Source organism: Leptodactylus fuscus, chromosome 3 (genome assembly GCF_031893055.1).
Source record: "Leptodactylus fuscus isolate aLepFus1 chromosome 3, aLepFus1.hap2, whole genome shotgun sequence".
NCBI lineage: Eukaryota > Metazoa > Chordata > Amphibia > Anura > Leptodactylidae > Leptodactylus > Leptodactylus fuscus.
The window spans coordinates 36,276,392-36,294,476 of record NC_134267.1 but is presented as its reverse complement, the minus strand read 5'-3'; the positions used below and the strand labels follow the sequence as shown (position 1 = coordinate 36,294,476).

At 41.2% G+C, this 18,085-nt stretch overlaps 1 protein-coding gene across 1 annotated transcript in view; it reads left to right on the top strand.

Annotated features, from left to right (window-relative positions):
- NPHP1 (nephrocystin 1) overlaps positions 1-17,840 on the top strand; it is a 61,062-nt gene extending 43,222 nt beyond the window's left edge. Inside the window, exons 15-20 of the mRNA XM_075267421.1 lie at positions 848-924; positions 1,576-1,675; positions 4,126-4,238; positions 8,535-8,608; positions 15,973-16,017; positions 17,227-17,840. Of these exons, the coding sequence (XP_075123522.1) occupies positions 848-924; positions 1,576-1,675; positions 4,126-4,238; positions 8,535-8,608; positions 15,973-16,017; positions 17,227-17,505 (688 nt within the window). The 3' untranslated portion in view covers positions 17,506-17,840. The remainder of the gene's footprint in view (positions 1-847; positions 925-1,575; positions 1,676-4,125; positions 4,239-8,534; positions 8,609-15,972; positions 16,018-17,226) is intronic.
- The last annotated feature ends 245 nt before the right edge of the window (positions 17,841-18,085 follow it).

Here is an 18,085-nt window from a genome sequence, read left to right as displayed (position 1 = left end):
GTACACTGTAACATGTTCATTGTCAGATTATAAGTATAGGGGTCTTGAGCTGCAAGCTATCCCTATTGCATGGTAAACCTTCACAAACATCCTAGGAATTGTTCACACTTTGCATTGTTATGCAGTTGAAAGTGGTAGTTTCCAAATTGTGCAAAAAAGCAGCACGAAAACTGCACTGAAATGCAAAGTTTGACTATTGTCCATTGCTGCCGGGGCTGTTAATTCCTGTCATCCATCAGGCAAATCATAGGCCAATATAGAGCAATGAGCGTGTATTCACATGTTGCGGTCATATCTCAATTGTTTATTGCAAAATGATTTATGACCTTTCACCACCGCCGCCGAGTCCAGTTCTTTGCATTATTTAGTAAGTGTTGCTCTACTGATTCCAGCACAGTTGTAATTGTTCCTCTAGCTCCCACTATTTACAAGCAACAAATGCTGCTAGCTTTGGTATCTTATATGCTATTTAATATCTGTACTGTCAGGAGGGCGGTGTCAGGCAGGAGTAGACAAGGGGTGTGATTTTGAGCTCTGACACTGGCTGCCTCTGATTGGACCTATGAGTCGCACCCCCTCTGCCTGAGACCGCCCACCTGACAATACATAGTCTAAGTATCATATCAGGCACCAAAACTAACAGCATTGATTGCTCAGGAATGGTGGGGGCTAGAGAAAAAATTCCATCTGTGCCAGAATCAGTGGAGTGGTGCCTATTAGCAGATGCTAAGAACTAGAGTTGTCACAGCATGTGCTTTGTGACACTGGTTTCTCCTCCAGTTCTGCTGTTGTCTTGGACATGACATGTCTTTGAGTTTATTTGCTTTCTTTCTTTGTTTCTGTTTAGAACTTATGAACTGACATTAAATGGTGGGACTCCATATGAGCGAGGAGTGGAAGTTGATCCATCAATTTCAAGGCGAGGTATTCACTGACCATATATTTTTTTCAGGTCCTTCATTATTACTAAAAAAATTATAAAATAAAATATTAATAATACATTTTTATAGCAACAACATATTTCCCAGCACGTTACAAATCATAGGTTTCAGGTACAGACGAAATGAGACATTATGTAGAGATGAGCGAGTACTATTCGAAAGTCCTGTTTCGAAGAGCATGCTCCCATAGGATTGAATGGAAGCGGCTGGCACGCAGACTTTGCCGGTGTCCAGCCGCTTAACCGGCTGCGTCCATTCATTCCTATGGGAGCGTGCTATTCAAAACGGGAGTTTCGAATAGTACTCACTCATTTCTAGGGGAGGGCCCTGCTCACAAGAGCTTACAATCTACATTGTAGAAGGGTTAGATCTTAGATGTGCTGTGTGAATATGACCAAAGAACTTTTTATTTTTATTTTTTTAACTAGGTATCCATTGATACAACAAATATGATAGATCTAATAGACATTTGTATATCCCAGACATGTATAAATTCACAATAGATTTCACTTCTACATCTGCAGGAAATTTATTCCAAGCCTCAATGATTTTTTCGGACATAAAGGTTTTTCAAGTGCCAACAGTGAATTAATAGATTTCTCTTTTTCGTGTCATTTCTGCTTTTATTCTCTAGCAACCACTGGTGTCTTCCATCAAATGATAACACAGAGGAGACAACCTCGACTTCTAGTGAAAATTAGATCACTGAATAAAAGAAGAAAAGAGATGTTAAAGTGAGTGCTTAACACAGTCGGTGGGAATCACGGGGAGAAGATTTTAAAGGGGTCGTCCACTTTCTGCAATTGATCACAATTCAGTGTTAAAAAAAATAAATGGATATGTTCCGAAAATGTGCCAAATTTATTTTTTAGGTATTTTTTTACATATATATAATTATTAATTCTGCTCATTTAGTAGTCCATTAATAATAGGTCTCTTTTAGCTTCACTATTTTTGTGAAGCTGAAATATCACCTTAACCCATTAACTGCCAAATAGTTTTTCAACACTATGGAACTGCACAGTGAAAATGACCTCGTGTGCGCAAGGCGATGCATGCACGTGATCAGCTTAGGTTTCCTATCACGGCCGACATCCTGCTGGAGCACCTGAATGTCTTGTTTCTAATCCTTAGGAAAAAGAGCTTCACACAAAGATGCGTGCCAACAAATCAGGTGTATTTTATTGGTAGAGCAAACGTTTTCGGTCTTGGATAGACCTTCCTCAGGCTCTACATAAAGAAGAATATCACAAACAAAAAAAAACGGGATATTAACAACACATCCCAAAAATAAAATAAAGTGCATGACACCAAATGAACACAGTATATACAATTTACATATCCGCAGACAGGAAATACAATATGTACAAAGAACCATGTGATAACTGGTCTAGATGTTATCTAAGGTAGACGCTTGGAGATATATACGGACATTCAGTCAAGGTGAATAACTTGTCAAAGGTTGTGAACACAAGATATAGTAAGGAAGCCTAGACTGTTTTTTAGTCCGTACATCGGGCTTGAACTGAGCGCGCACTCGCGCATGCGCATTAACATTTCCTCCGCACGCACGGAGATGCGCAGGCGCCCGATGGACCAATGAGGTTCGGTCCGGCGCCCTTTTTAAGACAGGGGAGACGCTGCAGCTGTGCGCTTCCCTGTGGCAGACTGTGCCTTATTCTTTTTGCGCGACATTTCATTCCTCCACTGAGAGAGCGGGCCCCGGAATAGCGGCGGCAGAGGTAAGGTCCCCCTATACAACGAGCATGTGCTGGTCTGGAATCCATATTGAACCCATATTTTGTCCTGGGTGTATTTTCATTTAGGGACTAATGTGTACCCTATATACTTCTAGGTCATTTACCTCCCACTTTATTTGCCAGACCAACATCTGTAACTGCTAATTACACTGAACAGGTACTGAAATCTTTCTACATATGCTTTTTCTTACCTTTTACCCTGGTTTGCATGATGGTTATTTATTTATTTTTGCTATTTGAAATAACATGGAAACTAGGCTTCCTTACTATATCTTGTGTTCACAACCTTTGACATGTTATTCACCTTGACTGAATGTCCGTATATATCTCCAAGCGTCTACCTTAGATAACATCTAGACCAGTTATCACATGGTTCTTTGTACATATTGTATTTCCTGTCTGCGGATATGTAAATTGTATATACTGTGTTCATTTGGTGTCATGCACTTTATTTTATTTTTGGGATGTGTTGTTAATATCCCGTTTTTTTGTTTGTGATATTCTTCTTTATGTAGAGCCTGAGGAAGGTCTATTCAAGACCGAAAACGTTTGCTCTACCAATAAAATACACCTGATTTGTTGGCACGCATCTTTGTGTGAAGCTCTTTTTCCTATTTGATACGGGGTGGGACCCTAGCTTCAACACTGGGACGAAGTCTGTATCCCTACTTGTTTCTAATCCTTAATTACAGATGGCGTTTGTAGGTGGGTTAAAGTACCTGATCCCTAATTGGGAATCATGCCAGTTAATGGGTTATAAGGAGTCTTTCACCACAAAACTTTTTTTTTTTTCTACCCATATAGTGATCACAATGTACATTTTTTTCCCTATCAGTATGTCTTTGTAAAATGGGAGGAAAACCATGCAAACACGGGGAGAACATACAAACTCCTTGGAGATGTTCTTCCTGGCGGGATTTGAACCCAGGACTCCAGCGTTGCAAGGCTGCAGTGCTAACTACTGAGCCACCATGTTGCCCCTTTCACCACGAAACTTGTAGGGTACATTATGCTAAACAAAGCATCTCTTTAGATAGTCTTATAGGTGCACCATTTCCTTTAAAAAGCCATTTTTATTCATTTTCCAACGAAGCTTGCGTGCAATGGGTGTGATAGAATCTTCAAGGACTCTGCATTCAGGATTGAAAACTTGAGGCTCTGTTACACCCCAATAGCACTTAAGCCTCTCTTGCATATCGCCCAGTGCATCTATAGGACTATATAAGGTATGATGGTGCTCAGTATAATGTCTCATATAATATACATCGAGTTTTCGAGCTTCCTTTCACTTCACATTGACTCTTAAACTTAAATATACAGCTCGTAAAAAGTTAGAAAGAGAATTGGACGCCTACAACTTGTTATTATAGGTTTTCTTAAAAATGCCTTCCTTAGACATGATGAGTAACTTGAATTTATTGCAGTCTGCTTCCAGAGACGTTGCTTGGCAGTATGTGCCAGATTCCTATGTTGGTGTTCTACCGCCAGATTCTTGGTGATGTGCTCCTGAAAGAAAGGACAAGTATGCAGAGCACAGGTACCAATCTATTATTTTCTATTTTATATCACCTTGTTTCTTGTACATCTGGAATAGGACCCCTGATATTTTCTACCCTTGAACACCTTTTTCTATCTATCTATCTATCTATCTATCTATCTATCTATCTATCTATCTATCCAGTGTTTGTATTAGGGGTTTCTCCTAAATATTATAAAAAAATCTAATACATTTTTTGCCACTTCCGTGTTGTTAGTCATTGGGGTCAACATCTTCCTTCTCTTGTATTCACAGTGCGCTAAGGTATCATCCTGCTCCATTTCTCTATGGCAGCCAATCATTTTGTAATTGGCTGACATGATTTTTTGGTGCTAAAAAAGATGTCATTGTGCCATCTTAAGAGAGTCTTAAAGGGGCTTTCTGGCCCCAGATCGATTTTTTTTTTTTCATATTGATGACCAGTGGATAGGTCATCAGTATGTGATCTGTCGATGTCTGTCACTCAGGCCCTGCACAGATCAGCTGTTGCAGCAGTCTCCAGGGTGCCAGAAACCACTAGAGGCTCCTTGCAATTTCCTGGAACATCCACTATGCAGTGAACGGGGTTCCTGCGCACTCCTATTACTTTGGATAGCAGCTTGTGGCACCCGAGGCTGTTGCAAAAGCTGATTTGTGCGAGTTGTGGGTGTTGGAACATCCCTTTAACTTAAGCTTTCTGCCGTCTTCCAGTTCAGTACACGCACACTGCCCAGCCGCAGCGTGTTGCAGTCTAAGTCTAAGCAGGACATGAAGTTGGCATGGACTAGGATTTTTATAGTCTTGGGGTGAGGAAACTGCAGAATCGATAAATGTCTTTATGTCATCAGCATAACATTGGTATGAAAAGCCATGGGACTATGAGTTGGCCAGACTGAGGGTATAGATGAAGAAGAGTAGGGGTCTCAAGGGGGACGCTTACAGAGAGAAGGTGCGGTGAGGAGGTGGGATTTGAATGGGAGACTCTAAACATATGGTTGGTGAGGTATGAAGAGATCCAGGAGGGGGTTAAGTCAGTAATGAGATAGGTAATGGTGGATGGAGCATTGGGGCACTGGGTGGGGAATTAAAGGTATTAAACATTTGTTTGGGGTTCTGGCATAAGGAACATATGAGAGTAGTGAAGTAAACTTATTTTATCGAGGTGAGTGCAGGATTGGAACTAATGTGGTTTTCATGATATTGGTTACCTGTAGATAGTACCTATCGGTTTAGAAACTTCTGACACTTCATAGTGGCAAGTAGGCTCATACAATTTTATCAAAATATGTATTTAGAACTGAATGTTTGTTGTAATAAATTTTGCTCAGGAGCAGTAGATCATTGTATGGGGGTTGCAGATGCACATGGATTTTATTGTGGTGGGCATTTCCAGCTTTGGCTGTAGAGTGGTGTTGTACAGTCCATGGTTATGTGATGTACAGTCCATGGTCATGTGATATATAGTCCATGGTTATGTGATGTACAGTCCATGGTCATGTGATATATAGTCCATGGTTATGTGATGTACACTCTATGGTTATGTGATGTACAGCCCATAGTCAGATGATGTACAGTCCATGGTTATGTGATGTACAGTCTATGGTTATGTGATGTACAGCCCATAGTCAGATGATGTACAGTCTATGGTTATGTGATGTACAGTCCATGGTCATGTGATATATAGTCCATGGTCAGGTGATGTACGGTCCATGGTCATTTGATATACAGTCCATGGTCAGGTGATGTACAGTCCATGGTCATTTGATATACAGTCCATGGTCATGTGATATACAGTCCATGGTCATGTGATATACAGTCCATGGTCATGTGATGGACACACAGGTGCACAGCTTGTTACCAGTCAAATGTTTAATTACTGTGCTGTGACTATAACAAGCTTTGCACCCATGTGTTCATCACATGACCATGAACCGTATATCACATGACCATGGTCTGACTTTTATCCACCAGAATAAAGAAGAATGAATGACAGCAAGCAGAGATCTACAAAATCATGAGGAATAGAAACAAAAAGTATATTAGCAAATTCTACAGCTTTTCATTATAAAAACAAAAATCTTTGTCTCTTGATATTGATCTGAAACTGGACAACCCCTTTAATTTCTGAAACAAGGCAAGATGACTCTATGGATCAAGTAGTACTCTATCAAGTAGTCCATAGCAAATTCTGACCTTACATTCTGAGTGGCTCAGCAGAAAACTAGACTCTTCCAACCAGGCACCACTATGTTCGTATTTTGGTTGTTAATAGGACCATTGAGGAGTAACTCTCCCCGTCATTCACATTTACAGCTTAATCAGTGTAATAAGACGTACAGTATTTAATTAGTTCTGTGCCGTTACTGTGTGTGTAACTATGTTTATGTCTGGTCTTGTGTTTTCTTTTCAGTGCTTGTGGTTTTAGTGATTTGTTATCGGTATATATTTTAATGCCTTCTTGACACATCCATTTCCTGTAACCACTTAGATGCGGTTATTCCTGTTGACCACAACCACAACAACTGATGGGGTAAATCACCCAGGATCGGAATTATCGCTTATTCCGGAAGCTGCCGCTGGTGCCTTATATCTCTTTCCAACAGGATGTGGTTAAACATATACAGTATTATATTGCTTAAAGGGGACCTGCCCCGACACGGGATATGTCTGTTTCTGTAAATAATATAAAAAAATTTTGAGAGTCTTCAGTAGTTGAGCCCTTTTTTAATGGCTAACTAAAAATGATGACAGATTGCAAGCTTTCGAGGCTCTAAGCCTCTTCCTCAAATACTCTCAAATTTTTTTTTTTTATATTTCATATCCACTGGCTAACACGGTACAATTTTTGTTTTCTACAGTAAATAATTGTATTTCCCATAATATACTGGTTCTATAGCATGTCTGTGTTGTGTCATCCCAATGTTATTGTTACTAGGAATTTATGTATAAGGAGAAATATCTTTGTACTGTGTTAGCCAGTGGATATGAAATAAAAAATTTTGGGAGAGTCTTCAGTAGTTGATACCTTTATTAATGGCTAACTTAAAAAAAGATGACGTATTGCGAGTAGAGATGAGCGAGTAGTTAAATACTCAATATTCGTTTCAAGTAGTCCCTCAATATTCGACTACTCGAATCGAATATCGAATCCTATTATACTCTATGGGGGAAAAATGCTCGTTTCAGGGGTAGGTGACATTCGATCAAACTGAACTTACTAAGTCCACGAGTGAGGGTCGGGCTGGATTCTCCGAGAAATCTTCTCCGTGCAGCGTCCCCGCGCCGTCATCCGGCAATGAATTCACTCTGCTAGGCATCGGGCCTGGGCATAGACGACTGTGCATGCCCGCACTACAAGAAAATGGCCGCTTACAGTCATCGCGGGCATGCGATGTCGGCTCTGCCCAGGCCCGATGCCTGGCAGAGTGAATTCAGAGCCGGAAGACGCCGCGGGGAAGCTGCACGGAGAAGACTTCTAAAGGTAGGAGAAGAACCAGCATTGACTGGCCGACTGTATAGCATTCGGCCAATTAACGCTGGTTCTGCATCGAATTTTTCCATTTGAATAGTGAGTGGTATTCGATCGAGTACGAGTATTTTGAATACCGTAGTATTCGATCAAATACCTACTCAATCGAATACTACTCGCTCATCTCTAATTGCGAGCTTTCGGGAACTACTAGAATGGTCCCTTCATCAGGGCTGATGAAGGGACCATTCTAGTTGTTCCCGAAAGCTCGCAATAGGTCATCTTTTTTTAAGTTAGCCATTAATAAAGGTATCAACTACTGGAGACTTCTCCCAAAAATTTTTATTTTATAGGAATTTATGAACAAAAATGACAGCTGGGTGTTACTGGGGGAGGTGTGACCTTATACATTGCCCAGTTGGAATTTCCAGAGTCTATGCTTTGACACACCCCTTTGACTAAGGTAACGCCCATTTGTCAAATTATTCTTACATTTCTTTAGGCATAATAGAGGAATGGCGCAATACAACACAGAGTTCTACAAAACCATGATCCAGAATTGTGTTATGTGGAGTACAGTTATGTATCAGAACAAACATGTCAGGAGAGGTGACAGGCAATCTTTAGGGTGACCGTCACCTCCCATACAATTGAAAAGATACAGTATATTTGTGTCTATATAAAATGTGAACCAAGACAACTGATTGCAACAAATACGTATCATTTATATCTTTTTTCTCACGTTTCAGATATTTTCCTGTTTGGGACTTAATAAAGATGGTCGGAGTTATTTCCCAAACTTTCCCTGGCTGATATGATTCATGTTTTCTATGTTTTTTCTATTTCAGACTTGATTTGCAATCCTCTGCTCGCAACATTTCCCAGACTTATGGAGCAGCCGGATGTCATGGATGCTTTAAGGGTCAGTATTAATTTACATATAGCACACATTTCTTTCTTTTATGCTCAGTTCCATCATCCCTTCTTTAGTAGTCAATAAATATTGCTGTTGGCCTTAGGCCAGGTTCACATGGGAGTTTTTTGAACCAGATTTTGACGCAGTGGCCGCCTCAGAATTCAGTCCAAAAAGCGGCTAGCCGTGACTGGATGCTGGTGCAGTGCATACAGTCGTGGAATTCTGCTTCGGATTAGACCCAAATGAATGGGCCTAGTCCGGAGGGATTGTTGCAAGGCGGACGTCTGCGGCTGAATCAGCCACGGAATCTGCCTGAAGAAAGGGCATGTCGCTTCTTTTTTTAAATCAATGGGCGCTTTTTTGAGCCAGATTCTGACATGGATTCCGTGTCAAAATACAGCCCCAGACTCCCTGTCTGAACCTGGCCTTAGGGTATGGTCACACAGAGGAATTTTTCCAAGCTGAAAAATTCAGCTTCAGGAATTTTAAGCAGAATTTTTCCACGTGACTAAATTCCACGTCAAATTCCGCACCTACCAAGCAGAATTTTTCCACCTCCCATTCACTTTAATGGAAGTTATCAGGTGGAATATACCTGAAGGTCAAGCATGACACTTGGGGCCAGTTCACACGTTGTTCACGCGCTCGCATTCTGGCACGTATACACATGTCAGAATGTGAGCGCTCGAAACAGATCCCATTCATTTCAATGGGTCGTTACGGGCGTATAACGCACTTAATTTTGCACGCGTACTTTTGCAGCCGCAACTTATAAGCCTGTAACGACCCATTGAAATGAATGGGATCTGTTTTGAGCGCTCACATTCTGACACGTGTATACATGCCAGAATGCGCACGCGTTAACTACGTGTGAACTGGCCCTTACTTTTTTTGCTAGCTGAAAAAAATCAGCCTCTGCCTCTCATTAAAATCAGTGAAAGCTGGTTACAGGCAGAATTTGAAGCTGATTTTGAGGCAGAATACGCCTCGAGTTCAGTGACTAATTTCACCCCGTGAGCATACCCTTACAAACAACAATTACCATTGCCTACGCTTTGATCACCATTACACTAAGTTAATGTTTCTTCCAAAATCACTCCAGCATTCCAAATGCACGTGATCTCATGATTTTTTATGCCATGAACATTTATGAAAGGAGTTTTAAGGATTTAAATATTGATGATCTTTCTTTAGGATAGGAATCTATATATGATTGGTGGAGGACTGACATTGAAAACAGGCCATTGATGTCTTTCGCCCACACACAATCTGTTTTCAGTCCTATTTACAGTCCTATGAAAAAGTTTGGGCACCCCTATTAATCTTAATCATTTTTTGTTCTAAATATTTTGGTGTTTGCAACAGCCATTTCAGTTTGATATATCTAATAACTGATGGACACAGTAATATTTCAGGATTGAAATGAGGTTTATTGTACTAACAGAAAATGTGCAATATGCATTAAACCAAAATTTGACCGGTGCAAAAGTATGGGCACCCTTATCATTTTATTGATTTGAATTCCCCTAACTACTTTTTACTGACTTACTGAAGCACAAAATTGGTTTTGTAACCTCAGTGAGCTTTGAACTTCATAGCCAGATGTATCCAATCATAAGAAAAGGTATTTAAGGTGGCCAATTGCAAGTTGATCTCCTATTTGAATCTCCTCTGAAGAGTGGCATCATGGGCTACTCAAAACAACTCTCAAATGATCTGAAAACAAAGATTGTTCAACATAGTTGTTCAGGGGAAGGATACAAAACGTTGTCTCAGAGATTTAACCTGTCAGTTTCCACTGTGAGGAACATAGTAAGGAAATGGAAGACCACAGGGACAGTTCTTGTTAAGCCCAGAAGTGGCAGGCCAAGAAAAATATCAGAAAGGCAGAGAAAAAGAATGGTGAGAACAGTCAAGGACAATCCACAGACCACCTCCAAAGAGCTGCAGCATCATCTTGCTGCAGATGGTGTCACTGTGCATCGGTCAACTATACAGCGCACTTTGCACAAATAGAAGCTGTATGGGAGAGTGATGAGAAAGAAGCCGTTTCTGCACGTACGCCACAAATAGAGTTGCCTGAGGTATGAAAAAGCACATTTGGACAAGGCAGCTTCATTTTGGAAACAAAAATTGAGTTGTTTGGTTATAAAAAAAGGCGTTATGCATGGCGTCCAAAAAGAAACAGCATTCCAAGAAAAACACATGCTACCTACTGTAAAATTTGGTGGAGGTTCCATCATGCTTTGGGGCTGTGTGGCCAATGCCGGCATCGGGAATCTTGTTAAAGTTGAGGTTCGCATGGATTCCACTCAGTATCAGCAGATTCTTGAGAATAATGTTCAAGAATCAGTGACGAAGTTGAAGTTACGCCGGGGATGGATATTTCAGCAAGACAATGATCCAAAACACCGCTCCAAATCCTCAGGCATTCATGCAGAGGAACAATTACAATGTTCTGGAATGGCCATCCCAGTCCCCAGACCTGAATATCATTGAACATCTGTGGGATGATTTGAAGCGGGCTGTCCATGCTCGGCGACCATCTAACTTAACTGAACTTGAATTGTTTGTCCAAAATACCTTTATCCAGGATCCAGGAACTGATTAAAAGCTACAGGAAGCGACTAGAGGCTGTTATCTTTGCAAAAGGAGGATCTACTAAATATTAATGTCACTTTTCTGTTGAGGTGCCCATACTTTTGCACCGGTCAAATTTTGGTTTAATGCATATTGCACATTTTCTGTTAGTACAATAAACCTCATTTCAATCCTGAAATATTACTGTGTCCATCAGTTATTAGATATATCAAACTGAAATGGCTGTTGCAAATACCAAAATATTTAGAACTAAAAATGATTAAGATTAATAGGGGTGCCCAAACTTTTTCATAGGACTGTAAGTAATTGGGACTAAACTGCAATACCAAGCAGAGCCGATATACAGTCTATTGCTCTGTGCTCGGTGAACAGGTTAGGAGCTGCAGTCTCTTCAAGCAGCTGATCGGCGATGGTGCCGGGTGCCGCACCTCTACCAATCTTATATTCATGACATATCGTAAAGAGAAGTCATCGATGTCTTAGTGGTGGAAAACTCCTTTAAGTTTAAACACAATTTCTTTTTACATTGGGATTACAAGGCTCATGTCTCATGTTTTCAAGTGACATTAGATACCTGTGTGTCTCTGAAATTAAGACAGGGTCTTATATTATTTCTTGCCTCAAAAAAAGGGCTAGGGCTTATTTTTGGGATAGGTCTTATTTTTTCAGGGACTTTATTTTTTGCTCCAGACGAATCTTATAAAATGGTTATGGTTAGTAAGGGGTGGTCACACTTGTGCCTCTGTGTGCTCTGTGTCAGTCCGTCAGGTCTCCGTCCTAATCCCCTGGTGAAACTGGATAAGGGGACGGCTTCCAGGCGGTCAGTTTTAAAACTGAAAACTGCCGGTGTTCGTATACGGCCTCTCCTTGGGGAAAAAAATTTTTTGGCCGGACACAAAGTCCTTATTTTTGTAGAGTCAAGGTAGTTTCATAACGTATTACAGGGAATGACTTATGAAAGTTATAGACCCTTCCTAAATTGCACCATCCAAGCAAAAGATAACAACTATGACCTTAAGGTGAATTTACCCCATATTAATCACATATTGGTCGAATCATTTGCTGATGGCAGAGGTGTTTATGCTATTAAAGGGGTTGTCCAGGATGAAATAAAAATGAACCCCTAAACTAAACCCCCTCCCCCTGCCTAACGTCTAATTTACTTATATTAAAATCTACAATCACCCATATCCCTGGGGTGGTCATGTGACTGCCCCAGGCACACTCTCAGATAATCCTGTGATGTTCCGTTTCACCATTTTCACCCCCAACACACACACCAACCCCATCATACTTACCGGTACGTATTAGAGACGAGCGAGTAGTATTCGATCGAATACCTCCCCTGCATAGTTATTGGTGTAAAAAAAGCGCCAGGGAAGGTGGAAGGGGCAGTAGAAATTCAATGCCCCTCCCACCTTCCCCGGGCACTTTTTTACACCAATAACAATGCAGGGGAGGTATTCGATCGAATACTACTCGCTCGTCTCTAATACTTACCTTCCTCTTTGGGAATGACTCCCCCACCCCCCACCCCTTTCCTCTCTGCAAGCGCATGCGCAGTCTGAAGATGCCCACGACACATACACAGAAGAGATGGAACTTTAAATAAATCGCTTGCAATGTAACCAGAGTGCCAGGGCCCTTTCCCACAGCTTGATGGATGACATATCCTATGTATAGATCATTGATAGAAAATAAAGAACTGGAAAACCCCTTTAACTAATTTAGTTGTCTGGATTCAGCTGTATTCCAAGGATAACAAGGAAGCAGGACTTCCTTGAAGTAATACATTGATGTGGTTAATAATTCCCTGGTACTATTCATTATGATGTGAAAAAAAATTTCATACATGTGATAGTGAAATATGTGATCCTAAAGAAAAACCTCTGCACTGTACATAAATGCAGATACAAAGGAGTAGGTGGCATGTTTATGAAACTGATAATATATGCAGTCCACCCTGGAAGACGCAGCTAATATTTATTGCATCATGAAAATAGAAGTTCTTGCAAGACTTGTTTGTGGAGACTTGATGTGTTCTTAAGGAAGCATTCCTTATAATGAACTTACATACAGGATACAGGCACACCCAAAGGCCCCTGTGTCTTATACGATGACAGAAGTACTATAGATGGGATGGACTCCGAGGAACTGCAGCTACTTCTCACAATTACTTGCTTACATACAGAACCTCAGTGTTAGGCAAGTTACAACAAAAATGTTCTGTATTACAAGCCATTATTCAAGGCTTAAAGGGGATATCTGGTTTCTAAGATTGATGGCCTGTATTAGATCTGCGGGGGTCCCGGGTGTCAGACCCTCTCAATCACCGGTACCACGATAGCACAGGAGAGCTGTGCTGCTCACTCACTGTACAAACTCTAGTGGTGAGTGTAGGTACTGCAGCGCTGTCTTGGCATCAATGATCTACGAGGTTCTTGGGTGTCGGAAACTACAGGTCTATCTAATATTGCTCAATCTTAGAAACCGGATAACCTCTTTAAGCCTGATGCTTCGTGTTCGTTTTTCATTATGCTTAGTAGATAAAAAGCTGAAATGAAACTGACCCCATCTTTCTATGAAGTAAATTGCGGACTGGCAACAAAGGGTAAAGATCTGGTTAGTTTTTTTGATTTTTACCTGTCAAAAAGCAATGCAAGTAACAAATGCGGCCGTTCCTTGGTCAGTATAAAATGCATGAGCGTATTATTAGCTGCAGTGTTTTATTTCCTTTCTGCTGAGATCCAGGAATCCTCCTGGAAGAACAGACAGATATGTAGAGAGAGTCTTTAGGGCGAGTTTTTTTTGCAGGTGGATTTTGACGCGGAATCCGCCTCTAAATCCGCCTGCAAAAATGGCTTCCATTGACGTCAATGGGAGCCGCTCGCTTTTTTTTCCCCACTAGCTAGTAGCGGAAAAAAGAAGCAACATGCCATATCTTGCCGCAGATTCCATGGCTGAATCGGCCATGGCGTCCGCAGCTTGAGACACGCTCCTGTTTAGGCCCATTCATTCAGGCCTAATTCGGAGCGGGATGCCGATACACCACATAGGCATCCTGTCGTGGCTAGCCGCGCCAAAAAAACAAACGGCGGAAAACCTTTTCTGGTATGTGAACGAGCCCTTAGAGGGAGCCCTGTAATTACAGCAGCCTCAGCACTGATTTGGGACGTGTGAAGGAAAGCACTAATAGTGGAGAGCTGAGTTGTAATTGTAATCTGAGCACAAAGGTGACAAGGAGCAAAGTGAGGGTTGTAGCACACATGATAGAGTTTTAATGGGAGACTTCACTGAGGATCTAGCAATGTTGCGTTTTCCTTAGGAGATGCACTTTAAGTTAACGTCATGGAAAGATAAATGATACATTTTTCTTATTACTTCAAATAGTTGCCAGTATTTCGTCAGTATCTAGATCTCATGATGAACCTTAGTTCCCTATATACCCAGAGATGCTCGACGTAAATAAAAAAAAAAATCCACAGTGCACACAGTTACAGTTCATGTTTCAATACAACTTCCAGTCCAGTGATCCATCTCGTCTACAAACCAATATTAGGGCCAGTTCACACGGAGTTAACGCGCTCGCATTCTGGCACGTATACACGTGTCAGAATGTGAGCGCTCAAAGCAGATCACATTCATTTCAGTGGGTCGTTACGGGCGTATAATGCGCGTAATTTTGTGGCACAATTTTGCCAGAATTCGAGCACGTTAACTCCGTGTGAACTGGCCCTAAGTCTTCATGATCAGATGTTGATGACCCTTATCCTTTATCCAGAAAACTAGTAAATAGTTGTCATAGTCCTACCTTTGTCAGTAATCTCAAGTCCTTACAAGGGTACAGCGGTAATGACTAGTGTTGAGCGAGTAGTATTCGATCGAATACCTCGCCCGCATAGGAATGCGTGTAATCGGCCGAACACCAAAGGGTTAAACGCATTGAACATTCAAAGCGTTTGACCCCTTTGTGTTCGGTCGATTGCACGCATTCCTATGCCGGTGAGGTATTCAGTCGAATACTACTCGCTCAACACTAGTCATTACAAGACATCCCCTATCCGCAAGATCCAACCCCTGGGACCCCCATCAATGAAAACAAGTGTCCTGCATACATACAGCCTCTCCAGTAAAACCATAGGATTGAATAGCGTACCTTGTTTCTTTCATTATAGGGCACTCAGAAGCCCTTTTTTCATGATTGTTGGTGGTCCCAAGGTTGGACCCCGACCAATGAGACAGTTTCTCCAGGTTAACGTGTCATTACCAAAATACCCCTTTGATCCATGTGAAGTATCTAGTTTACTTTACCATAATCTCTAGCATACTTCCTCAGTTATTAGTTGGTACTAGAGGGACATTTATTCGGGTTACAGGAGATGGAACTGCACTTTGATAAGAGTTGGAGTATATGTTGGTCCCCAAAATAGTAGTTGGTGTCAAAGAGTGCATGTTTGTCTTTACTGCAGTAAATATAGCATGTGAAGTGCCGGCGCTGTCACCCACACCTTAATCCTATACTATTACTATGGTTGTCCTAAAGGCAGAGGTGAAGTTCTTCAGATGTACAGGTAGATAATTATAGTGATCTGCGGGGCAGTTATCTGCTGACTCCAGGTTGTCACTTTGAGGTCAAACAAAACCGAGTCTTACATTAGTTCCATCTCTCCGGTCTGTATATCGAACAAAATATAGATCTGACCAGGTGACAGATAAATACATTGATATCTTATTAATATCTGTATCTTTATTCCCTTTTTAACTTTTAGAGCGGATGGGCCGAAAAAGAGAACACGTTAAAGAGATCAGAGAAGGTAAATTCCTGTATGACATCATTGAGATCTATGTGACATGTGGCATGGCTGCCAGCGACTTTTAGAAAGCCGGGTTTTATGTTGTAGTTCTTTTAGAATGCAGTACAGTCTGCTTGTTATAAAACACATAGAAGTGTATAGTCAGGCGTGTTTGGTTTCTGTCTGCATGGATCCTACCATTAAAAACCTTTTTTTTTCTCATTTACATGAGATGTCTTCTCCGCCCCGCCGTTCGGTTAAAATCCCATTTTTCGCTGGTATGCAAATGAGGTATCTCGCAGCACTGCGGGCGGGCCCCAGCGCTCAAACAGCACTAGGGGCGTCCCCAATGCTGTGAGAGAACTCTCCCGCGCCGCCTCCATCTTCTTCAGGAATGGGGTCTTCACGCGTCTTGTTCCCGGGGTTGGCTTCAAACTGCTAGGCCTAGGGCAAAGCCGACTGCGCATGCCCCCTGGCCACAACAAAATGACCGCTTACAATACTGTTCAGGTTTAAAGAGTTTTTTTCCAGCCCCAAACTGATGTTTCGTAGTGATGATCTATCCAAAGGATGGATATCCCATCATTCACTAATTTCTTGTCCCACTTGCACATCCAGTGTGAGAGGGATCAGGAGGTAGAGAATGGCGTATGGAACTTAAAGGGATAGTGCTGTCTAGTTTGCAGGCATCATGTTATAGAGCAGAAGGAGGTGAGCAGGTAGATATATCGTTTTGTGAGAAAAGCTTTAGTATAACCTGTCACATATCCATTCTTTTCTTTGCTTTTTCCATTCTTGGAGGCAGTATCTCACTGGGTGGTCCTGGTAATAATTGAGCATATAGAGATAGCTGTCAATCATTGTTAGGACGCCTGATAGTAAAAGAAAGTATTAACAATTCCACCAGAATTGAGTTGTATTTGCCACTATCGGCCATTAACTCCACTGCAAAATCTATTTACTGGGATAATGCCACCAGTATGTCAAAATCTCAAGCTGCTGGGGGCCACACGGTGGCTCAGTGGTTAGCAGCCTTGCAGTGGTCTCCAAAGATGTGAACTCAGCCAAAATCAGATTTATATCCGGGGGCCATACTCTGATTTATTAACCACTTCTTTTTGTATGGTATATCATATCCTATTATACATCTCTTCTATGACATCTTCTATCTGGTGCAGGGAACTTAGCTTGCTATTGCTTCTCACTCTCGATCTTATATTTTTTTTATAGAGAGATGTAGAATTCATGAAGAATTCATTCATCCAGGTGTACCATGACACGGCCTACTCTCTTCTGCAATCAACGTTCCTCCGGGCACCTAGATGGGCAGACGATGAAGCAGAAGCCGCACGCTGGAAAGCAATCGCTGATTTCCTAAAACAAAACCGGGAGAAAGAAGGAGCCGTCCATTTCCTGCTGTCGCCTGACAGTCTTCACAAGCCTTTTGATGTCTCAGAGATTACATATGATTTTCCTGAAGCAGCAAGGACATCCCTTGCCATATTGTAACTTCACTTATGGAGGAACCTGTAATCTGACAACACATGAGCGTATGGGGACGTCTTCAGTAGTCGGGTCATACTGTGCATGAAAAAGACATTGATGAGTCAGTAAGGAGTTGCTGTAAGGTTGCAAGAACTTCTCCTATATTGAATAATTGATACTGTCTTACCATGTAGTACCTGAAAATCCTTCCAGTAACTGGTGGTAGGCTGGTCAGGGTTAAGCCCAAGGATTTCTCAGGAGTGATATAACACAGTGTCAATCATTCAGTACATTATGCCTAGGCTGAACTCTATGATACAGCGTCACTTTATTTTTTTATACAGGGATGGGAGACTATTTCAGAGACTGTGTCCTCTGACAGCCATGTTTTTTACACCACAGATTTGAACAGGTTGAATTGTTGTGTTTTTTTCTCTTTTTTACGTATGCATTTTCTTCATTCCTTTAAATATTGCACAATATAAAATTATATTTTTTATAAAAATTATTTAAATAGATTTTGTGTGTATTGTTAGTAGCTATTTGATTTAAGCACACATTTATTGTTAGTATTTGTTCACTTTTCTTGTAAGATTTATAATAT